Source organism: Saccopteryx leptura, chromosome 1 (genome assembly GCF_036850995.1).
Source record: "Saccopteryx leptura isolate mSacLep1 chromosome 1, mSacLep1_pri_phased_curated, whole genome shotgun sequence".
Classification (NCBI taxonomy): Eukaryota; Metazoa; Chordata; class Mammalia; order Chiroptera; family Emballonuridae; genus Saccopteryx; species Saccopteryx leptura.
This window is the reverse complement of record NC_089503.1, coordinates 240095958-240120927: the sequence shown is the minus strand read 5'-3', so window position 1 is coordinate 240120927 and position 24970 is coordinate 240095958. Positions and strand designations below refer to the sequence as shown.

The 24970-nt window shown below is 40.4% G+C and overlaps 1 protein-coding gene across 4 annotated transcripts in view; it reads left to right on the top strand.

Annotated features, from left to right (window-relative positions):
• The window catches only part of MSRA (methionine sulfoxide reductase A), a 417427-nt gene that overhangs the window by 282365 nt on the left and 110092 nt on the right, over positions 1-24970 (top strand). For 3 of the 4 annotated variants that reach the window (XM_066388145.1, XM_066388164.1, XM_066388154.1), the window contains exon 4: positions 2062-2166. The exons of the other annotated variant lie outside the window; for it this stretch is intronic. In XM_066388145.1, the coding sequence (XP_066244242.1) occupies positions 2062-2166 (105 nt within the window). The remainder of the gene's footprint in view (positions 1-2061; positions 2167-24970) is intronic. 4 annotated transcript variants of the gene reach the window in all.

Here is a 24970-nt window from a genome sequence, read left to right as displayed (position 1 = left end):
TGCCGGTGAGGTGAGAAAGTTGGCAGTTTGGCATTGGGCATCAAGAAATGTAAAAATGTTTATATACATTGATTTATATAACTGGTGCTTAAGGCAGCCTTGGAAATGTGAAAAAATATTTACATTCATAAAAATAAGATTCGCCTGACCTGTGGTGGCGCAGTGGATAAAGCGTCGACCTGGAAATGCTGAGGTCGCCGGTTCGAAACCCCGGGCTTGCCTGGTCAGGGCACATATGGGAGTTGATGCTTCCAGCTCCTCCCCCTTTCTCTCTCTCCCTCTCTCTCTCCTCTCTGAAAATTAATAAATAAAATTAAAAAAAAAAAAGATTCAATCTAAATGCCCAATGATGGAATGATTAAATAAATAATAGTAGTACAACTCTATTTGGTGTGTGATATAGTCACTATAAATTGTATTTTTTAAAAATTTTAGTGATACAAGGAAATACAGTATGCTGGTAAGTGGCTAAGCATGATGAAGTTATTACACTAAAACAAATTGTGTGCATCTGGTATATATCCAGAAAGAGATGAGTACAAAATACTAATAATACTTATCTTACATGGTATGGTATAGGTGATTTTTATTTTCTTTTTTATACTTTTGCACCTTTTCTAAGCTTCATGTTGTTTGCAAATTATTCTTTCTATTATAAAAAGGAAATTTAAATATTAAAAAGCATTAGCCCTGGCCGTCTGACTCAGTGGATAGAGCTTTGGCCCGGTATATGAACATCCAGGGTTTGATTCCTGGTCAGGGCACACAAGAGAAACAACCATCTGCTTCTCTTCTCCTCCCTCTCATCCTTCTCTTCCTTTTTCCCTCTCACAGCCAGTAGTTCGATTGGTTTGAGCATCAGCCCAGGTACTGAGGATGGCGTGGTTGGTCCAGAGCGTCAGCCTCAGGTGCTAAAAATAGCTTGGTTGATTTGATCATTGGTATGGTATTGGACAGGGATTGCCATGTGGATCCTGGTTGGGGCACATGTGAAAGTCTCACTATCTTCCCTCTTCTCGCTTAAAAAAATATTAAAAGGTTAAAGATAATGAACAGATTTTCTTTTCTGGGTTCATGTTCACTTTGCTCTGTTCACTTTAATGCATTAGACAGAATCTTGGATAAGAAATCAGAAAGTATTTTTTCATGTTATGGTCCAGAGATTTGCTAGCTATGTGACTTTGGGCAAACCTAACTTATATGTATATCAGTTTTTTTTTTCATTTGTAAAACGGGGATTTCCACCTTCTCTGCCTAGACCATAAGAAGGTTGTAAGAATTAAGGTGAGACTACCAACATATACAAGGAATGACATGAATTCCATAGGTATAAGTGGTTCTGCAAGTACCCACTTCACTGACCCACAGAACCTTGGAGACCACCATTGAGTGGGGGCACTGGCACTGGAGAGACGTTAGCTACTGTAGTTGTTTACCACAGAGATTCGTTAGGTTGAGAAAGCACTTCCCTCCCCACAGGCTGTGTGAACCTGACCCTTGCTTCAGTGTTAACAGCACAGCAAATTGTTTCTTCGTTAACGAAGTTATCTAACATGAACAGGTTACACGTCTGCATTTTACAGGTCTCTTTATCTGGCATCATCTTACTCTGTGCTGCGGCTGAGCTTCCTGCATGTAGCATGGGGTGATGATAAAAATAAAAATGGGCTCATTCCCCTTTGCAGAGTTTCAAATCTCAAGCACTGTGTCAGAGCGGATCCATAGGTTTCATAAAGGGAAAATCGGAAAAGTGAAAACCCGAGTTTGTTTTCTTATGAAATAAAAGAAAATACAAACAAACGAACAACATTAAAGCCAAACGCAGAAGCCATCATCCTCAGCAAAGTTGCTAGATGACAACTGTATGCTTTTAGGGAAAAAGTACTAGCCACGGGGACTTAGAACAAAACCATCAACTAAAGTCCATTTACGCTTCTACCCTTCCTTCCGAAGAAAGAATTTTAGCCTTGGTCTGGGGGTTTTGTTTGTTTTAAACAAATAACTCTTGTACTAAATTGGTGTTGTCAGTGAATTTTGGTTGTATATTCTGTTTCTTTCAAGGAAAAACTGGCCACGCAGAAGTGGTTCGAGTGGTGTACGAGCCAGAGCGCATCAGCTTTGAGGAACTGCTCAAGGTCTTCTGGGAGAATCATGACCCGACCCAAGGTAGATGAGCGAGCCAGTATTTAATTATCTTACTAATTACAGCTGGGATAATTAGTGTTTGAGCTGCATGGAAGAGATGAACCTTGAAATCACACAGGAGCTCAAGAATATGATTGCAGACATTTATTGACGGAGAAGAGGAGGGGCCGGGGAGAAAAAGGGAGAGAGCAGAAAGGCGCAGCCGCGGTCGGCGCCCCTCCCCCCTGTACAGCTGTCAGGGGTGGGGAAATTCCCACAGAGAAAGACGCCAGACAATAGAGATTCGTTCACCTTTATTATTGCATTATTCCTTCTTAATGCAGTCTTTTGTCTACAAAATTAAAGTGTCTTTCTAGCAGCTCCAAAGTTTTCCTGATTTATGGTTCATTTATTTCCCCAAATTTAGCCTTTCTCATCTTTTGACGTTATCAGGTTGTTGTTGTTGTTTTTTAAATGTCTGTGGGTGATTTAAAAAAAAGGAGAGAGAACATAAAGGTAAAATGCAGTGTTCGGTGGATCCACAATGCTTACATTATTTAGATATTTCATTGTGTCTTCCATGAAATTTGTTATATGGAGATATTAATATATTTGGCCTAGAAACAATGGTGGCTAGAAATTTTATTTGAATACACACACAAGCAAAAATTCCATGTTGGCAAATGTCATTGTAATACTCAATACTGGAGCAATTTCCAAATTTCATCCTAACAGCCTTGCAAGCACTGCTTTGCCAGTGTGATGATCTGATATTATGAGGCTTATAAACTAAAAAGTCCTGTATAATAGATGTGATTTCAACAGACCCTGTTCGTTTAGCAATCAGTCTATTTAACAACAATATTTCCCTTTAGTGTCAGGTTTTTGGGCAGCGGCTATGCTGTGTTGGCCGTTTCCTGATGAACGGATTTGTTTTTCCAACTGCTTATTGTGCTTTGTGGCGGAACCTCAGTGTTGATTCCACAGCGTAGGTTGGTGGGTCCTGAGTTATGGTTCTGAGATTTTCCAATGTCAGTGTGATTTGCCTCAGGGCAAAGGTCAGAGTTGAGACAAGAGTTCCAAAATGATAAATGAGCCAGGGTGAGGCAAGCCCAGGGTCCAGATAAAATCCACCAAGATGGGTGAAGGCCTAGGAAGGAGGCCAGGAACAGGTTTGCCATTATAGTGAAGTTCATTTGGACATGAGGGGACAAGTCCCTGGTGGGAAAGCAATGAGGTATGGGGCCAGGGCAGTAGAGGACTGGCAGGGTAAGAATATTATCATCAGAAGGTGCAGCTGTCACCCCAGTTTGGACTACCAGACTACTGTCATATCTTATGAGAATGGCAGGCCTAATGCCTTAGGCAGTCTTGGCTCAGTGGGAAGCTCTGACTAGTGAGCTTTATAAAGGTGATGACCAGGGACTCATGCTGGTCAGCCTTTGATAGGAACGGAGCAGCCATTCAGCCATTTGCCTTTCAAAGACAAGGTCAGGGCAGAATGCTGAGAGCTCCAAAATTCTCCCTGGAGACACATACCAGGAGCTCAGACAAGCCTGAAGTCCTGCAGGAGACAGGCTCCCCACCTGTCCATAAGGTTGGGTATGTGCCCTTGGGCCAGGCCAATCATAATGCCGTGTTCTGAGAGAATCGCCTTTTGAAACGGGTGAAATTCTGTAACCCACTTTTCTCTCCTTTTAACTTTTTACCCATTTTACTATATTTTTACCAGTATACCTCAGTTAACTGGGTCACTAGTACTGGCCCCTGAATCTCAGTGTGTGTGTGTGGGGGGGGGTAAATTCTACCTTTCAAAGAACTTTAAAAGAACCTCTTGATCTTCCAACTCTCATATCAAATTTGTTTCAACCATGTCTTAGTCCTTTTGAGAATGAATGCTTTCCTATCTGTGTTAATTTGCTAGGGCTACAATAACAGAGTACTTAAGACTGGGTGGGTTGAACAACAGAAATTTATTTTCTCAGAGTTCCGGAGGCCTGAAGTCAAAGATGAAGGTGATGGCCAGGTTGTAGATGACTTGGCTTGTAGATGACTGTTTCCTTCTTGGTCTTCACATGGTGTGTGTGTGTGTGTGTGTGTGTGTCCTAATTTCTCCTCTTCTTCTTTTTCTTAAAAATTTTTTTTAATATATATATATATTTTTTTCATTTTTCCGAAGCTGGAAACGGGGAGGCAGTCAGACAGACTCCCGCATACGCCCAACTGGGATCCACCCGGAACGCCCACCAGGGAGCGATGTTCTGCCCCTCTGGGGCGTCGCTCTGCTGCATTCAGAGCCATTCCAGCGCCTGAGGCAGAGGCCACAGAGCCATCCCCAGCGCCCAGGCCATCTTTGCTCCAATGGAGCCTCTGCTGAGGGAGGGGAAGAGAGAGACAGAGAGGAAGGAGAGGGGGAGGGGTGGAGAAGCAAATGGGCGCTTCTCCTGTGTGCCCTGGCCGGGAATCGAACCCGGGACTCCTGCACGCCAGGCCGACGCTCTACCGCTGAGCTAACTGGCCAGGGCCTTAAATTTTTTTTAATTAATTTTAATGGGATGACATTAATAAATCAGGGTACATATGTTCAGAGAAAACATCTCCAGGTTATTTTGACATTTGATTAGGTTGCATACCCATCACCCAAACTCAAATTGTCTTCTGTCACATTCTATTTGGTTTTCTTTGTGCCCCTCCTGTCCCCCCACTCTCTCCCTCTCCCCCGCAACCCCCTGCCCCCAGTAACCACCACACTCTTGTCCATGTCTCTGAGCGTCATTTTTATGTCCCGTGTATGTATGGAATCATATAGTTCTCAGTTTTCTCTGATTTACTTATTTTACTCAGTGTAATGTTATCAGGGGCCATCCATGTTGTTGTAAATGATGCGATGTCATCATTTCTTATGGCTGAGTAGTACTCCATAGTATATATGTACCAAACATTTTTAATCCACTCGTCCACTGACAGACACTTCGGTTATTTCCAGATCTTTGCTATTGTGAACAATGCTGCCATAAACACAGGGGTGCATTTCTCCTTTGGAACAGTGCTATGGTGTTCTTAGGGTATATTCCTAAAAGTGGTAGCACTGGGTCAAAGAGCAGTTTGATTTTTAATTTCTTGAGGAAACTCCATACTGTTTTCCATAGTGGCTGCACCAGTCTGCATTCCCACCAACAGTGCAGGAGGGTTCCCTTTTCTCCACATCCTTGCCAGCACTTATTCTGTGTTGTTTTGTTGATGAGTGCCATTCTGACTGGTGTGAAGTGATATCTCCTTGTGGTTTTAATTTGCATTTCTCTAATGATTAGTGATGTTGAGCACTTTTTCATATGCCTATTGGCCATCTGTATGTCCACTTTGGAGAAGTGCCTATTCATTTCTTTTGCCCATTTTTTGATTGGATTGTTTGTCTTCCTGGTATTGAGTTTTACAAGTTCTTTATAAATTTTGGTTATTAACCCCTTATCAGACATATTGTCGAATATGTTCTCCCATTGTGTAGTTTGTCTTTTTATTCTGTTCTTGTCTTTAGTTGTGCAAAAGCTTTTTAGTCTGATATAGTCCCATTTGTTTATCCTTGCCCATGGAGATAAATCGGCAAATATATTGCTACAAGAGATGTCGGAAAGCTTACTGCCTATGTTTTCTTCTAAGATGCTTATGATTTCACGGCTTACATTTAAGTCTTTTATCCATTATTTTGAGTTTATTTTTGTGAATGGTGTAAGTTTGTGTTCTAGTTTCATTTTTTTTTCAGGTAGATATCCAATTTTCTGAACATCATTTGTTAAAGAGGCTGTCTTTACTCCATTGTATGCTCTTACCTCCTTTGTGAAATATCAGTTGTCCATAGAGCTGTGGGTTTATTTCTGGGTTCTCTGTTCTGTTCCATTGATCTATATGCCTGTTCTTATGCCAGTACCAGGCTGTTTTGAGTACAATGGCCTTGTAGTATAACTTGATACCAGGAAGTGTGATACCTCCCACTTTATTCTTCCTTTTAAAGATTGCTGAGGCTATTCGTGTTCTTTTTTGGTTTCATATAAATTTTTGGAATTTGTGTTCTATATCTTTGAAGTATGTCATTGTATTTTAATTGGTATTGTATTGAATTTATAAATTGCATTGGGTAATATAGACATTTTAATGATGTTTATTCTTCCTAACCATGAGCATGGTATATGCTTCCACTTGTTTGTATCTTCCTTGATTTCTTTTATTAATGTTTTATAATTTTTCGAGTACAAGTCTTTAATTACCTTAGTTAAATTTATTCCTAGGTACTTTATTTTTTGGTTGCAATAGTGAAGGGATTGTTCCTTTAGTTTTTCTTTCTGATAGTTCATTATTGGTATATAAAAATGCCTTTGATTTCTGAGTATTAATTTTATATTCTGCCACCTTGCTGAATTCATTTATCAGGTCCAGTAGTTTTTTGACTAAGACTTTAGGGTTTTCTATAAACAATGTCATATCATCAGCAAATAATGATAGTTTTACTTCTTCCTTTTCAATTTGGATGCCTTTTATTTCTTCTTCTTGTCTGCTTGCTGTGTCTAGGACTTCCAGAACTATGTTGAATAAGAGTGGTGAAAGGGGGCACCCCTGCCTTGTTCCTGATCTTAAGGGGATTGCTTTTAATTTTTGCCCATTGAGTATGATGTTGGCTGTGGATTTGTCATAGATGGCCTTTATCATGTTGAAGTATGTTCCCTGTATTCCCACTTTGCTGAGAGTTTTGATCATGAATGGGTACTGAATTTTATCAAATGCCTTTTCTGCATCTATTGAAATTATCACATGGTTTTTCTCCTTCCTTTTGTTTATGTGATGAATCACATTCCTTGATTTGTGAATATTGTACCAGCCTTGCCTCCCAAGAATAAATCCCACTTGATCATGGTGTGTGATTTTTTTCATATATTGCTGGATCCAGTTTGCTAATATTTTGTTCAGGATTTTAGCATCTATATTCATCAGGGATATTGGCCTATAATTTTCTTTCTTTGTGTTGTCTTTGCCTGGTTTTGGAATCAGAATTATACTCACCTCATAAAAGGAACTTGGAAGTCGTCCTTCCTCTTGAATTTTTTGAAATAGCTAGAGAAGGATAGGGATTAGTTCTTCTTAGAATATTTGGTAGAATTCACTTGTGAAGCCATCCAGCCCAGGACTTTTCTTTGTTGGGAGTTTTTTGATAACTGTTTTGATCACATTTGTTGGAATCTGTCTGTGTAGGTTTTCTGATTCTTCCAAATTGATTTTTGGAAGATTGTATGTTTCAAGGAATTTGTCCATTTCATCCAGGTTGTCTAGTTTTTGGCATACAGTTTTTCATAGTATTTTCTTACAATATTTTGTATTTCTGTTGTGTCAGTTGTTATTTCTCCACTCTCATTTCTAATTTTATTTATTTGAGTCCTCTCTCTTTTTTTCTTGGTGAGTCTACTTAAAGGATCATTAATCTTGTTTACCTTTTCAAAGAACCAGCTCCTGGTTTCATGGATTCTTTGTATTGTTTCGTTAGCCTATATGTCATTTATTTCCGCTCTGATCTTTATTATTTCCTTCCTTCTACTACATCTGGGCTTTACTTGCTGTTCTTTTTCTAGTTCTTTTAGATGCAGGATCAAGTTGTTTATTTGAGCTTTTTCTAGCTTCTTAAAGTATGCCTGTAATGCTATGAACTTCCCTCTCAGTACTGCTTTTGCTGTGTCCCATAAATTTTGAATTGATGTATGCTCATTATCATTCGTTCTAGGAATTTTTTTATTTATTCTTTAATCTCATTGTTAACCCATTCGTTATTTAATAACATGCTATTTAGTTTCCATGTATTTGAGTATTTTTGAGTTTTTCTGTTGTGGTTGATTTCTAGTTTCATGCCATTGTGATCAGAGAAAATGCTTGATATGATTTCAATCTTAAATTTGTTGAGATCGCTTTTGTGCCCTAACATGCGGTCTATCCTAGAGAATATACCATGAGCACTTGAAAAGAATGTATATTCTGCTGCTTTATGATGAAAGGTTCTAAAGATATCTATTAAATTGAGTTGATCTAGTGTGTCCTTTAAGTCTGCTGTTTCTTTGTTAATTTTCTTTCTTGAGTATCTATCTAGTGATGTTAGTGGGGTATTGAAATCTCCTACTGTTATAGTATTGCTGTTGATCTTACCCTTTATATCCATCAAAATCTGCTTTATATATTTAGGGGCTCCTATATTAGTTGAGTAGATATTTATAATGGTTATATCTTCCTGTTGAATTGCTTCCTTTATCATTATGTAGTGTTTCTTTGTCTCTTACTATAGCCTTTGTTTTAAAGTCCACTTTGTCTGATACAAGTATTGCTACCCCAGCTTTATTTTCATTTCCATTTGCATAAATATTTTTTTCCATTCTTTTACCTTCAGTCTGTGTGCCTCTTTTGTTTTAAGGTGTGTCTCTTATAGACAGCATATGTAAGGATCTTGTTTTTTTATCCATGCAGCTACCCTATGTCTTTTGATTGGATCATTTAATCATTTACATTTAAAGTTATTGATATGTAGTTGTTTATTGCCATTTTATTCTTTAAAGCTGTATTCCTCTTTTGCTATACTCTTTTCCCCCTTTGATCTCTTTACAGCAGGCCCCTTAGCATTTCTTGCAGAATTGGTTTGGTTGTAGTGAATTCCTTGAGGTTTTTTTTTTTGTCTGGGAAGCTTTTTATTTCTCCTTCAATTTTAAACAATAGCCTTGCTGGATAAAGTCGTCTTGGTTGCAGGTTCTTGTTCTGCATTACTTTGAATATTTCTTGCCATTCCCTTCTGGCCTCAAGTGTTTCTGTTGAGAAGTTGGATGTCATCCTTATGGAGGCTCCTTTGTAGGTGATAGCTTTTTTTCTCTAGCAGCTTTTAATATTTTCTCTTTATCACTTAGCTTTTGTATTTTAATTATGATGTGTCTTGGTGTAGATTTCTTTGGGTTTCTCTTTAATGGAGTTCTCTGTGCCTCTTGAACATGTGAGACTTTTTGCTACCTCAATTTAGGGAAGTTTTTAGCTATGATTTGATGGAACAAAGTTTCTATCTTTTGTTTTTTCTCTTCTTCTTCAGGAACCCTTATGATGTGGATGTTATTTCTCTTTAGGTTGTCACCAAAATCTCTTAGTGTTTCCTCAGACTTTTTGAGTCTCTTTTCTTTTTTCTGCTCTGCTTCCATGCCTTTGTTTATCTTGTCCTCTAAGCTCTTTGAACATCCTAACAATCATTATTTTAAACTCTGCATCTGGTAATTTGGTTATATTTGACTCATTCAGTTCTTCTCTGGGGATTTCTCTTGATTCATTTGGGTTGCATTTCTCTGCCTGCCCATTTTGTCTGTGTATAAGAAGGGTTTGGCCACTGGAGTCTAATGGGTGTTGCCTCTGTTTTCCCTAGGTGTGGTCTGTCTGCAGACCTACCACCCCCTCTACCGCTGCCTAGGGCGTTCGGGTATGGGCATTGCCTGCGCTGGCCTGCTGCAGCTGTTGCTGCGGTTTCCGCCTCTCCTCCACTGGAGGATCTGTGTTCACGTGCCTGGCTGTACAAGCCTCAGCCAGTCTTGGCTTTCACCCCGCCCCCGTGGGTGGGGTTGCGCACTGCAGACAGGCCACAAGCCTTGGCACCAAGGGCAGGGGTGAGCACCTTTGCTCAGCTGCCGGTCTCCGCCTATTCCCGGGCTTCCTGCACACCCCCGCAGTCAGAGCCAGCTCGTGCATCAGGCCACAAGCCTTGGCTCTGCGGGCTGGGTGGGGCTGTGGGCACATGCTCAGCTGCAGATCTCTGCCTTTTCCCGGGCTTTCACCTCGCCCCCATGGGCAGAGCCAGCTTGCGCATAGGGCCACAAACCTCGGCTCCGCAGGTGGGGCAAGTCTGTGTGCCCCCGCACCCTTGCTCAGCAGTGGATCTCCGCCCTTTCTGGGGCTCCTGCCCTTTCCCTGCAGGTGGGGTTGCAGGCAGGCTCGCAGCTGGGCTGGACTGCTTTCGCATGTTCTCTCGGCCACAGCCTGGCTAGACTGAGTTCACGCCCGGCCTCAGGCGTGACCAGCCGGCTTCCGACCTTGCCGATGGAACCGCTGCCTCCTGCCCTCCAGCGAGCCCTCAGCTGTGTGGGTGGGGGCACTGCAGCTCAGACCCTAACACTCACTACTGTAGTCCTGAAAGCTCCCTCCTTCTAAGCGGCTCTGCTCTGAGTGCCACAGGAGAGCATGTTTGGCTGGTGTCCTGCTTCCTTTTGCTGGTATTGCTGGTTCTAGGGGAAATATTCACTTCAGATTTGGGGAGTGACTCAGCTGTCCCTCAAAATGTTTCTCCCTGTGCCTCCTAGATTATACTCTCTTCCTGCTACTCCGGACCTCTCCTCTCTTCCCGTCCCCCAGAATCCTGAGTGGGTGGTTGTGAAAGAGGTTTTCTGCGCGGCCCCTTTAAGAAGGATCCTGTGTCTGAGAAATCTGTCTCTTTCTCACAAAGAGTATCCTGACTTGTTTTGCAGCTAAATACTATACATACACCTCTTTTAAGCTCTGGGGCTGCATGCTGGGGCTTTGTTCCTGGGGTCTAGGACCTTCCCCCTCTCTGCTAAAGTCTCTTCCTGCCACCCGAGTCTCTCCGGGCTGCCGTTTGCTCCGGGAGCTGGGCAGTCCCCTCCACGTTTCTGCTTTTCCTACCAGTCTCAACATGGATTCTTCAGTGTTTCTTGGTTGAAGATTCCTCTTAGTTTAGTTCAAAGTTGGTTTTTCCAGATGATGGTTCTTAAAATTAAGTTGTAATCTACTTTGGTTCTGGGAGGTGGAGGTTGTTATGTCTGCCTACTCCATCGCCATCTTGCCGTCTCGTCTCTCTCCTCTTCTTATAACAGCACCACTCAGATTGAATTAGGGCCCACCCTAATAACCTCACTTAATCTTAATCTTTAAAGTATCTCCAAACAAGGTTACATTCTGAGGTATGGAGATTAAGGTTTCAAATTATGAATTGTAGGTAGTAGTGAGACGCAATTTAGCCCCTAACATTGCCCAATAATATATTAGGATGTGTTCTGTTCTTCCAGAGGTACTTTTATTCTAACTGGGGGCTCATTAACTGGAAAAAATTTTAAAGGTTATCTGGTTAAACCTCAGCTTTTATTTTATAAGCCAAAAAATGAAATTGCTAATGATCAGGTTTAAAGTCGATGGGATTTGATTGTTGAGTGACATAATTTTTACGCTGATATTTGGACAAATTATACAGTTTCTCTGCCCTTGCATATATATGTTCCTGTTTGGGATAGTACCATATGCAATATGCACTATACACAATCACACTTATTAAATCACAAGATATCTGATCTTTCCACATTATTATTAGAACTACTTTTTTGGATAGTTCAGTGTAAGGGGCCATAGTAACAATCTTTATTTGTCTTAAAAAGTTTCCCATGACCCTTCTGGAAAAAGAGCCCAATGAGGGATCACATGACCCAGGCTTGGCCAATCACAGTATCTTTTCCTGTGTTTAATTCAAAGAACAGGCATGTGATCCAAGCAGGACCAATTAGAGTCCTTCCCTAGGACTCTTGTATGAGAGAAAAAAAATGCTCTCACTTTGCTGAGGATGCCAAAGTGATGGTGACTGTATGTGGAAAGAGTCTGTCCACAGGGCAGCAAGGGAGGAAGATGAGCAGACTGAGACAGGAGACTTGGGAAGAGAGAACCTTCAGGAGACTCTGGACCCTGAGACTTCATGGTCCTGCAGCTCTTCCTTCAATTCTGAGAGCTCCCTTTGTAGCTTTCCAAACAAGGAGAGCTACTAGGTGCCCTGTTCCTTTTTTTTTTTTTTTAACATAAACTAGTTTATTGGATTTCTATCACTTGCAATAACAAGAAAACCCAAATAATCCCCTTATGCAGCTTAATCATTGTGCTCATTATATTCAATAACTGTTAGTTAACTATTTTCATTTGGCTCTACAAATCAGAGATCTAAAGCCCTTTGATTGATAGTTTTACCATTGACTCAGACATGGAGTGGAAGTCACTTAAAAATTGTTTCTTTAAAACTGGTTGGTAGTTTGATTAAGAGATTCCTTGGTAGTTTAGAAGTAACAATTAGGTTTAAGCCCTGGCTGGAGAGCTCAGCTGGTTAGAGTGTTGTCCAAATATACAAGGGCTGTTGGTTCAATCCCCACTGGGGGCACATTCAGAAACAAATTGATGTTTCTCTCTCTTTCTCTCTCCTCTAAAATCAATAAATTAAAAAAAATAGTTGGGTTTAAGATTTGGGATATATAGCCTGAGAAAATATCATATCCATATTCCCACTCAATATTTCTAAATTATTGTGAAAGACATTCATTAACAGCATTTATCTTGTTTCTTCTCTGTTAGCTAAGTGGTGCTAAATCACTAAGTGATCTGGATTTATCCAGCATATCCAGCCTCTGGATTAATGCACGAGGGAAATAATATACCTGTAGGAAGAAAATAGCTTAATCCCAATGTACTGAGATCAAATGAACATTCGGATAAATGTATATAAGACCATAGATCAAAACAGTAACCTGAAATCATTAAAACAAGTATATGTTAGCCCTGGCCAGTTGGCTCAGTGGTAGAGCATAGGCCTGGCGTGCAGGAGTCCCGGGTTCAATTCCTAGCCCCAGCACACAGGAGAAGTGCCCATCTGCTTCTCCACCCCTTCCCCTCTCCCTCCTCTCTGTCTCTCTCTTCCCCTCCCGCAGCCGGGGCTCCATTGGAGCAAAGTTGGCCCAGGCGCTGAGGATGGCTCTATGGCCTCTGCCTCAGGCACTAGAATGGCTCTGGTTGCAGTGGAGCAGCGCCCCAGATGGGTGGAGCTTTGCCCCCTGGTGGGCATGCCGGGTGGATCCCGGTCAGGCGCATGTGGAAGTCTGTCTGACTGCCTCCCCGTTTCCAACTTCAGAAAAATAAAAAAAATAAAATAAAAAATAAAACAAGTATATGTTAAAACTAGAACTTTAAAAGCAAAACCCAAAAGTTCAGAAGAACTCTGGAATCAATGGATTCACTACTCCCACGGAGCCCTGAAATTCTAAAACATGTCATCACCTGTAATTTTTCTGAGGTAAAATTTTGAAGCTCACTTCCTCACTCCTGGGCATGTGGCAGGAGATAGCTGAGCTGCATGTGAACTTGGCCATCTGACCACAGCCTCTCAATTCTCTCCTGGAAGTCACATGGTGACTCTTGCCATGTTTCCCGTGAAAAGTGGCCCCAGAAAAGAAAGACATCCAATTGAACAGCTGAGGTCAATAGAGGCATGTAAGACTCATTGCTCTTCCTCAGAAAATGGACATTCCAGAAGAGAGCAAACGGCTTGTTGGATTTGGTGGAAACTCTAGCCTGTGAAGCAAGAGCCCATTTTAGGTTCCTTTTCAGAAAAAAAGAGTGATTCCTGAAATGGCCTGTGGAATGTGCTTGCCTATATCAGAATGGCTTGTCATCGGAAAGATATAACTTGAGTAAAAGTTGAGGAGGTATTGACCTTTGATGTGAAGATATGCCCAGGAAATGCGCAATTCTCCACAGAAACCTGACTTAGAAGAAATGTGTTTTAATTAGCATGTGGAAAGAGTTTTGTACCTTGTTTATAAGTCATTAGGGATTTGAAGGGGCCACTTAAATTTTTTAGTTAGAATTTACTTCATTTTGTGGGAGAATCTCCTAGAATGCTATTTGCAGATGTGGAATTCTTGTTAATGTCAAGGGTCTGCTATAGAAGAAACAGCAGGAATTTAAGCTTAATTAAAGCCCACTTTATTAAATCAGGTCTTCATGGCATAGACCAGGCAGAAAATATCCAGCATGGTCTTCACGACTTCAAAGCACTGAAGGCAGCTCTTACGGTATCTGTCCTACTGGGAATGAGGAAGTCCCCATGGCCTGCCCTTTTGAAGGGAGAAAACCTGGTAAGAGCGCTATTGGCAAGTGTAGGCTTTTAAAGCTATAGGTGGGGCCAGAGACCTGGTATTCCAAAGCCAATATGCAGTGAGTCCTAGAGAGTACCACTCAATGAATTAGTGTCGTGTGAAGTAACAGACCTAATAGCATCATTATACATTTGACCAGTAAATGGGACAGTCTTTTCTCTTAACTTACCAATTACCACAAAACCTGTACGTTTGCCAAAGCATTCAGCTAGCACTGATTAAGCTAATATATCCTATTCTGCTCTCTCTCTCTCTTTTAAGTGAGAGGAGAGGAGAGAGTGAGACAGACTCTCACAAGTGCCCCAACCAGGATCTACCTGGCAACCCCCATTTGAGGCTTAGGCTCAAATCAACTAAGCTATTTTTAGTATCTGAGGCTGACACACGGACCAACTGAGCCACCCTCAGTCCCCAGGGCCATTGCTTGAACCAATTGAGCCACTAGCTGTGAGAGGGGGAGCGGGAGGGGAAGAGAAGCAGATGGTTGCTTCTCCTGAGTGCCCCAATCAAGAATCAAACCCGGAGCATCCATACACTGGGCCAACACTCTAACTACTGAGCAAGCTAGCCAGGGCCCTATTCTGTCTTTCTTATTCATGATAGAAGTGAAGTTCCTCCAGGCTTTTAAGGATAGACTGGAGCATGCCCATTCCTGACCATGTGCCCCTCCACTCCCTTGGTCTCCAAGCAACATAACAGAGCCTGTGAATTATATTTGGGTTCTGGCCCCAGGTGGACCTCTTCTTGTACTTGAGACCTTGGCCAAGACCCATATACATTCTGTACCTCTTCTCATCTAAGAAAAAGAATAATAATGTTCATATAGCTTACTTCATGGGCTGTCATAAAAATTAAAATAATATAAAATAACTTGAAAATGGTTAAGTACCATGCAAATGACAGGCATTGGTATGTTCTCAGCATAACAATACAATTTCACCAGATTTGTTTTGTTTTGTTTTTTCATATCCACATTGCCCTTGATTTTTGTGGGAAAATATTTACCCTCCATCTTCTAAAGTGTGGGGTTTCTTCCCTTGGAGTTTCATTTGTACTGTCTGTTACTTGGAAGATTTCAGCATCGTTTCTGTTGTTATTCTGTGATGACACTGTGACTGGTGCTGGTGGTGAGGCTGGTGGATAGGGGGCTCCTTAAGTTTATTGCCGACACAGTTGCCAGAAGAACCAGATTGGATCTTAGCTTCCTGTGCTTGATCTGTACCCTCTACTTAGCATGCTCTGTACATGAATCACAGTGTCAGCCCTCCTCTTCCTGCATGAGGTGGGGCACAGACCGTACCTCGGGTCAAGCCAGAAGTGCACATGTGCACCATGCAGAGACTTCAGCTGTGTCACACACGATCCCAACCTGTTTCGCTCTCCTCAATCCTGGGGGAAAGGACAGCAGCATATATTAAGCCCCTCTCATGGGCCAGTGTTAGTACCCATCCTTTGTTTCTTTCCTTCCATTTCATTCTTACCATAACCTTGTGAAATGGGGTTTATTGTCTTCATTTAATATAAGAGTATTTAGAAATGAGGTTTCAAAAGACCAAAAGAGGTTCCAGAAAGGTTCCAAATGACTTGCTTGATGTTGATGGCAATATTCAAACCCAGCTGTGTCTAAAGTTCATGTCTATCTTTGGCCAGGTGTCTCAATGAATAAAGCATTGTTCTGCCACCCTGTGGTTCCAGGTTCGATCCCCAGTCAGGGCATTTGCGAGAAGCAAATGGAACAATTTAAGTGAAACAAGTTGATACTTCTCTCTCCTTTCTCTCTCTCAATCTCTCTCTCTCTCTCAAATCAATGGAAATTTTTTTTAAAGTTTAAAGCTCACATGTATTCTTCCCCACCACCAGAGAGGTCCAGGCTTCCTGACTAGGAGGACCTCTTCTAAAGATAAATGTTTTCATGGATCTCTCCCTGTGATACGGTTGAGCCCTCAGTATCTTTTTTAAAGCAAGTTTATTAAAATGCTACTATAAATTTAATCACACTTTAAACTGAATGCCTATTTTATTAACCAACATAATGTCACATACCTCTGGAAAATGGAAATTCTTACATACATAGTGTATTCTACAGCCTCTCAGCCATACCTGCTGTGCAGTTTAAGTCTGGACCTCTTGTAGCAGCTCCAGGCCTTCCCAGGGGACTGTGCCCACAGGCGGGGGACTGCTCCAGCGTACTCCTGAAGGAGAGTGGATCTTCTCTAGAGGCCTCTGGCTGAGACTACTGGTTAACCCATGTCAGTTTCCCTACCTCTGTAATTTTAAAATTTTGGCTGCATGTGCATCTACTAATAACAACTAAGTTTCTCAGTATCCTTATGGCTAATTATGGCCACATGTCAAAATTCTGACTCCTGGGCATGAATACAAGTGATGATGTGCAACTTCTGGGCTGTGTGCACTGAGAGGAAGGGATGTTCTCTTCTTCCTCCTCCCTTCCCACAAGTTGCATGTGGTTGTGGAGAATTGTCTGGATCACAGGTGGGGGGGCCTTACCTTTGTAATTGAGGAGCTACAAGGTAGACGGCTCCCAAGTCACCATCCTAAGTTGGACTCTCAAGAACTGTCTTCTCTAAACTACTGTTATTTCAGTTTATTTTAGGCCTTTGGATTTTTTTCTTTTCTTTTTCTTTTCTACAACAGATGAACCTATATTCTTATTAAAATAGCCTTCAAATCGAAGCTGGTGATGAATTCCCAGTCACTCCTCTGAAGAGCTTAATTAAAACATTCCCCTAATTAAAACATCTTTAATAAAATCTGCTAAGAGTCTGGACTCGGGTTAGAGGAGATTGGCTTTGATCAGGTCTGCATGTGCCAGCTGTGTGGCCGGGAAAGGTACGCAGCCCTGCCACGTCTTGTTTCTGTGTTTCTCCACTTGACCACCCATGTCCTAGCCACCGTCGTTTCTCTCCGGACTGCTTCCTCGCTGACCCGTCTGCCCTTTCTCAATCCAGTCTCTATAATGGCCTGTTAAAAACACAAAACAAGGCACGTCCCTGTCCTGCTTAAAGCCCAGGGCTGGTTGCCCATTTTCTTTGGGGTAATAATACAGACTCTTTACAATGGTCAGCATGGCTGGAGGAATTAGCTGGCTGTTATTTACTTCTTCAATTTCCTACCACTCTTTTCACTCCCTCCTGACCCCTCTTGCTGCACTTCTGTTCCTGTGGCCTTGGGCACTCCATTCCTAGCAGACACAGCACACTCTTGCCTTGGGGCCTGTACCTACGCCTCACTCTGCCCACAGGTCTTGGAATGACTGGTGCCTTCCTTTCCTTCAGCTTAAAGTGTTCTGTCCTGCCTGACCTGGGGTGGCACAGCGGATAAAGCATCAGCCTGGAATGCTGAGGTCACCCAGTTCGACACATACGACAAGCAACTACTAGGAGTGGATGCTTTCTGTATCCCCCTCACCTTTTTCACTCTCTATCTTTTCTCTAAAATCAATAAATAAAATCTTAAAAATATATATATTAAAAATAAAGTGTCCTGTCCTCAGGTCTTCCCGGAACCTCCCTAACTAAACACAGTCCCTACCCCAGGAGTCTCTATCATGCAGTCCCCTTCCTTCCAGACACTAATTACAAAGCACAGTGATTTGTCTGCTTACTTGTCTGTTAACTGTCTCCTCTTCTTGAAAGTAAGCTTCATATTAAATATTTTATCATTGAAAAAATGAGTGACTCTCAGTTTCCCCATCAGTAAAACAGTTCCTGTCCCACAGTGTGTGTCAGGACATAGGAGGGAATGCAGACTGTTGGGCAGAGCCCAGTCCTGAAGAGAGGGGTAAGCACACCGTATACAGGGCTGGGCAAAAGTAGGTCTACAGTAGTTTGTGTGGGAAACAATCCAGTAACTAATAAATAATAATACAAGAGCAAACCTGAGTTTCGCGTACTGACAACTATAAACCTCCTTTTGCCCACCGTGTGTAACAGCCACCCTACTGGCCCTGCCTGGGACAAGCTGTGACACCAGCTCCTGTTTATTTGCCTTGCTCCATCTTGAGCCCCAGTATTTCTCCACTTTTTCCTCTATTATTTCCCCCCAGCAGATGTCCTCAATGCTTCTGATCATGCTGTACGTGATTTATACCCTTTATCCTCAGTACTTCTTTCTCTGTCATACCTCCCTGTCCCCTCCCCCAGTGAGCTCCCAGTTGTCCCCGGAGAGCTTTGTCTGGCTTGCCCAGTAGGCCACACTCTGTGTGTGGTGTTAGATCTCAGGGGACCCCAGGACTACATACCCGGCCTGCTGCCTTAGCCCTTAGATCTGTGAGTAGGGAATTAATGTGGCTCCTTAGCCCATGGTTGGAACTAGAGACCCCCAAGGACTCTTCTCCATTCAGTGCCCTCGGATCCCATATCTCCCCTCCCCAGTCCCCAGGGAGCAGCACTTTAGGTGGATTGTTCTCACGAGGCCCCCAGAGAATCAGGGGTGGATTGGCCCATCCTATGTTGAGCAGGTTTGTTTCATAAGCTCCACCCAGGTGCATAGTCGAGATGTGAACACCCCCCCCCCCTTGCTGTCTACATGGAAACATTAATTGGAGAGAGAAAAAGCTTGTTTTCCTTCTGTTTCTCATCAAGTTGGCAATTAAGAGTGCTGTTTGAATATTTGAACTTGCCAAATTAATATCTGAACTTTGTTGTGCTGACCCTTTTAAGTTAGTTTTTTAAATAAGTCACCAGTTTTGAAGGACTCTCTTTTTTTAGACCATGCACAAGGAATCTATCATCTGCAAATAATTAGACAGTAGAAATTACATTGTATTGCTAATGAGCAGATGTGCATGCTTACAGTGGAGGGACAGCTGCACACGCAGAGAATGCAAGAGCGACCCAAACCCGGCATCATGAATCCTGAGAGAGGCTGCGTTCTTCTAAGAATTTCAGAAACAGAAAAAGATGAAACAAAGAACTTAACTGATATTTTTTTAAATTAATTGTTCTTTAGTTGCACTTTTCCTTGTATAACATTATCATACATGTACATAGTGTCTTGGCTTTTTGCAAATGTGCTATTTACACTTTCAAATCCCTCTTTCATATAATACTATAGAGCTTATATTTAACATTTTTTCTTTGCCTTTCCAGTACTGTATGGATTTAAGGGTTTGTTGCCTCCCAAATGAATGAAAGACGGTTGCTGGGTGTTTTCTCTGGGCTGGGCATGTTGCTGGGTGCTTACATTCATGTGGTCCCATTTGGTCCATAAAGTATCCTGTGGGTGGGTGATCTTAGACCCATTTTACAGATGAACAAACAGACCCAGAGAAGTAAAATGATTTGCATGAGCCAGTTAGTCCATTATGGGACAGAACTTGGATTTGGACCTATGGGCACAATATCAAACCTTGTGTTCTTTTCATCTGCGGTACATGATCCCAAGTTGTTACACGATAGTATTAGCCCACAGAAAACACAACACCCCATGACTGGAAATAGCCACCCATTATCCAGCAAAGTGCTTCTGTCCTTATGATATCTGTTAAGATTTTTATAGTCCTGTTAAGGATTTTCAAGATGAAGTTCAAACAGGCTTTTGAAAACTTTCAGCCAAGAGGAACTCTGCATATTTTATACAGGAATGGTTAGGTTGTTTAAAATTTGAATAAATTGCTGGAATGATATAAAATCAACAAAAAGAAATGAAGTCAGAAGGATTATATCATGTCACAGAAAACAGTACTGAATTAGAGCAAAACCAGAGCTGACGACATCAGCAGGAGCTAGAACCTCCAGGGGCCAGCGATGCCAAGCTAGGGCATCCAGTCAACTTTCTCATCAAAAGCAACTGAAGATGTTGGAAAGATATAAAAACATATTAAACATGTCACATCAAAGACCTGACAAATGAGTAGAAATTATCAGGTAAAATTTGCTAGACAGGTATGCAGACGACTAAAACACTGTTGTTCTAGGGAATTTGCCCATCCAGAAAAGTTTAATTTCGGGGGCCTCATTAAGGGTATAGAGGGTGTGACCAACACAATTAAAGCTCTTGTACTCTGGATATGTATTAAACTCTGTACCCTGTACCTTCTTAATCACATATAGAACATATACTAAGGCCATATTGTCTCAGTACATCGCAAACGGACTGAAATCACAGAGATTATGTTTCTCCTACCAGAATGCAATTATGCTAATATTGCATACAGTATCTTTGCTATTTGCAAATGTGCTATTTGCTCTTTCAAATCCCTTTCTCATAAGATACTACAGAGCTTATATTTAACATTTTTTTTCTTGGCCTTTTTAGTACTGAATAGTTTAAGGTTTCAATGGTCATACACATCTCCAATTTTGTATAATAGTGCATTATTGTGCTGGCAAAAAGATATATAGAAGATCCTTTTATGTTAGAAAATAAAAAAAAATTCTAAATATGTTATGTATCAAAGATAAGTCAGTGTGGGAATTACAAAAATATTTTGAACTGACTAGTAATGAAAAAACGATATATCAAAATTTATAGGGCATAGCTAAAGCAGTTCTTAGAGGAAAACATAGAGCCTTAAATTTATACATAAGGAGAGAAGACTGAGCTAAGCATCTAACTTAATAACTTAGAAAATCAACAATAAAATATTGATTTACCAAAAAGTAAAGAAGAAAAGATAATATAGAGCAGAAATAAATGAAATGGAAGAAATGTGTAGTAGAGAAGATCAATGAAGCCTAAAGTTGATATTTCAAAATGGCTAATAAAATTAATAAAACCTTGGTATATTGAGTAAGGAAAACATAAGAAGGCACAAATATCCAGTATGTATTAGGAACTTAAAAACTGGGATATCACTACAGGTAAACAATTTTATATCAATTAATTTGAAAAGTTAGATAAAACAAATTCCTTAAAAATTGGACTTTAATAAAACTGGATAGGTCTATAATCAATAGAAATTGAATGAACATTTAAAAAACTTCTCATAAAAACCCCACTATGTTCAGATGGCTTCATCAGTGAATTCTATCAACATTTAAGGAAGAAATAATTGCAAGCTTCCACAAAATCTTCCAGAGAATAAAGAAAGATGCAATTTATCTTATGATTCTCATACAATCTGATGATAAAATCTGATGATGTAAGAAAAGAAAATTATATTTCAACTTTACTCATGAACGTATATGGAGATATTTTAAACAAAGTATTAACCAATTGAATTTACTAATATGTAGTAAGTATAATGCATCATGACCAATTTGGGTTTGAATGTGACTTAAATGTATCATTTCAATATCAACCAATGGAAATTTAGTACATTAGCAGATTAAAAGAAAAAACCTTTATGATCATCAAAATAGGTACAGGAAAGGAATATAACAATTATTTATTCGTAAACAATTTTAAAATATAAATATAAAGGATGACTTTCTTAATCTGATAAATAGTATATACAAAAGCCTACAGCAAGCATCATACTTACCAGTGAAACATTGAGAAAGTTCAGTGATGCTATTACAACTTCTTTTTTTTGTGACAGAGACAGAGAGAGAGGGCAGATAGGGACAGACAGACAGAAAGGGAGAGAGATGAGAAGCATCAATTCTTCATTGCGGCACCTTAGTTGTTCATTGATTTCTTTCTCATATGTGCCTTGACCAGGGAGCTACAGTGGAGCAAGTGACCCCTTGCTCAAGCCAGTGACCTTGGGCTCAAGCCAGGGACCATTGGGTCATGCCTATGATCCCACACTTAAGCCAGCAACCCCACGCTCAAGCTGGATGAGCCCGTACTCGAGCCTGAGACCTCCGGATTTCAAACCTGGATCCTCAGCATTCCAGTCCAATGCTCTATCTACTGCACTACCGCCTGGTCAGGCTAAAACTTCTAATCAGCATTGTACTGTAGTTCCCAGCTCATGCAGTGAGTCAAGGAAAGAAACAAAATGTATTATGTTTGAAAAATTTGGCAGATGCCTGTTTACCTTTTGTCACTTGGGCAACATTTCCCAACCTTCCTTGTAGTGGACACATGACTGAGTTGTAGCCAATAGAATGTGAGCAGAAATGACATATGATACTTCCAGGTTGTGGTTCATCAACACCTCCTGCATGATCTTTGAATGGCTCTCTTCATCTGCCTCCCCACTAAATGTGGATGCCAGGGCAAACATTTGAAGTAACTTCTTGAAGACATTTAAGCTTCCATCAACCTAGGACGTAGAAGAGGTTATAAAATGGAACCACTTCCAACTTCTTTTTACAAATTGGATTTTGCATGATCAAGAAATAAACTGATAACTTAAGCCATTGGAATTTCAGGGTTTATTTATTTACCAGGAACTGGTATCTTGAAGTAGAGTACTACTGAAAACTCTAAAAAACATGGCGTTACTTTAGTGGTTGGGCAGCAAGAAGATCTAATACTGGGTCTTGCTTATGGTTTGTAAAGATGTCAGTTCTCTCTAAATTGTTTTATAAATTCAGTGCAAACCCACATTAATGAATGAAAAGTTCATGCATGGATCCCAACAGTTTTTGTTGTTGTTATTCATTTGTGGATCTTCAGAAGTGATTCTCATGTTTATATGGAAATGCAGAAGTTCAAGTAAGGCAGACATTCTAGCATAAGAACAGGAGAGTGGGAGGAGTTATTCTTTTAAATGTCAAGTTTCATTTTAAAACGTGAATCTGAGGTGGGGACAGATGACTAGACCAATGCAGTAATAGGGTAGACAATCTAGAAACAAGCCCATATATAGAAAAATGACAGAGGACACACTTCTATTTCAGTGACCTGAGGAAAGAATGAGTTTTTTTTTTATTGTTGTTTGTTTGTTTTTTTACAGAGACAGAGCAAGAGTCAGAGAGAGGGATAGATAGGGACAGACAGTCAGAAACGCAGAGAGATGAGAAGCATCAATCATCAGTTTTTTGTTGTGGCATGTTAGTTGTTCATTGATTGCTTTCTCATATGTGCCTTGACCGTGGGGCTACAGCAGACTGGAGTAACCCCTTGCTCAAACAGCAACCTTGGGTCCAAGCTGGTGAGCTTTGCTCAAACTAGATGAGCTCGCGCTCAAGCTGGTGACCTCAGGGTCTTGAACTTGGGTCCTCCGCATCCCAGTTTGACGCTCTATCCACTGCACCACCACCTGGTCAGGCTAGAATGAGTTTTTAATAAATAGTGATAAAATGATTTGGATTTTTCATCTGGGAAAAGATTCAATTGGATTTCTACCTTACACCATACATAAAAGCCCATTCCAAGTACATTAAAGTGTGAAAGCAAAACTCCAAGTAAATAATATCGTTATGACTTTGGGTTTGAGATACATTTCTTAAGCAAGACATAAAAAAAACATTACTCATAAGGAGAAAGTATTTGGTAAACTATATTAAACCACAGTTAACTATATTAAAAATCATACCTTGGTCCATCAAAACACATAAATAAAATGTAAGAACACAGAGGTTTATATTTGACGAGAGATTTGTATCCAAGATATATAAAAATAGATTTAAAAAATATCTCCAAAGATTAAAAAAACCCAAAAAACAGACCACTAAATAGAAAAATTGGCAAAGGACTTAAATAGTGGTGAGAAAACATGTGAAATCATAATCAGTGTCATTAATCAGGGAAAAGCAAATTAAGTTCAAGTGAGATTCTGTTACATATCAAGTATACTGACAAATACTAAAGCCTGACATTAATAGACTTGAATGAATTGGTGAGCATTTAGAGCTCTAGGACCTCATGTACATTGGTGCCGGTTTTATAAATTGATACAACTATTCTGGAAAATGGTTCAGCATTCAATTAAGTTGAAGACAAGACTTGCAAATTCCGTAAGCCAACAATTCTGTCTCTAGGTATAAGAGAATGCATGTCAAACATGTTCTTAGCAGCCTCACGCTGGTAATACTCGTCAGCAGTAGAATGGCTGAATCAATTGTGGTCTATTTATACAGTGGGATATGATGAAACAATGAAAATGAAGAAAATAAAAGAAATCGTGAACATAATAGTAGTATGTGAAATATGAAAACTATAGTATAATTTTATGTATTTAAATTTCAAAAACAGGCAAAACTAAACTATGGTTTTTATTTTTTCTGGGTGTGTCTATGCAACAAGGAAATGATTGTCACAAAAAGCAGGATGGTTATAACTAGAGAGGGTGCTGTTATCTGTAGGGATACGTGGAGGGTGGGTCTTCAAGGATGCTGGCACTGCTCTGTTTCTGATGTGAGTGGTGGTTATACGAGTGTCCACTTTATGGTGCACACTTTAATAATATTATACATAGCAACATATACTGCTCACAAAAATTAGGGGATATTTCAAAATGAATATGAAGCGATTAAAAAAGAAGCATTTGATTTTTTTTATTAAACAAGAACATCAGAAAAGCAAATGACAAGTCAAAGAAAGCTGTTCGATTATGCAAATGAGATGCAAAACCCACTTTTATTTCATTGGTGAAAATGCATTCGACAAAAGGCTGAAAGTGCGAGAGTATCTGCACTTCCCTGCTCCCCTAATTTTTGTGAGCAGTGTATATAATCTAATATTGTGACCACTTTAATATACTGTGGTTTGTTTTATGTACTTTTGTACATTTATGTACCTTTCTGTAATCAGATCTAGAAGTGGTAAAGGTTAATATGTTGGTTGCTATTCCTGCTAATAACATGAACTGTGTCCATGATGAAGGGCTAGCTTTGTGTGCACACGTGTGCTTGGTCCTGATTCAGATGGAAACATCTTATGACTATTATTTATATGCCTGAGGTTCTGTAATGGAGTACTTTGGCTGACTTGTTGCTGCAGAACTTTAAGATTTGGGTAAGAAATGGTGACATAGAAATTTTACTATTTTGAAAGGTTTTTATACATTTTCT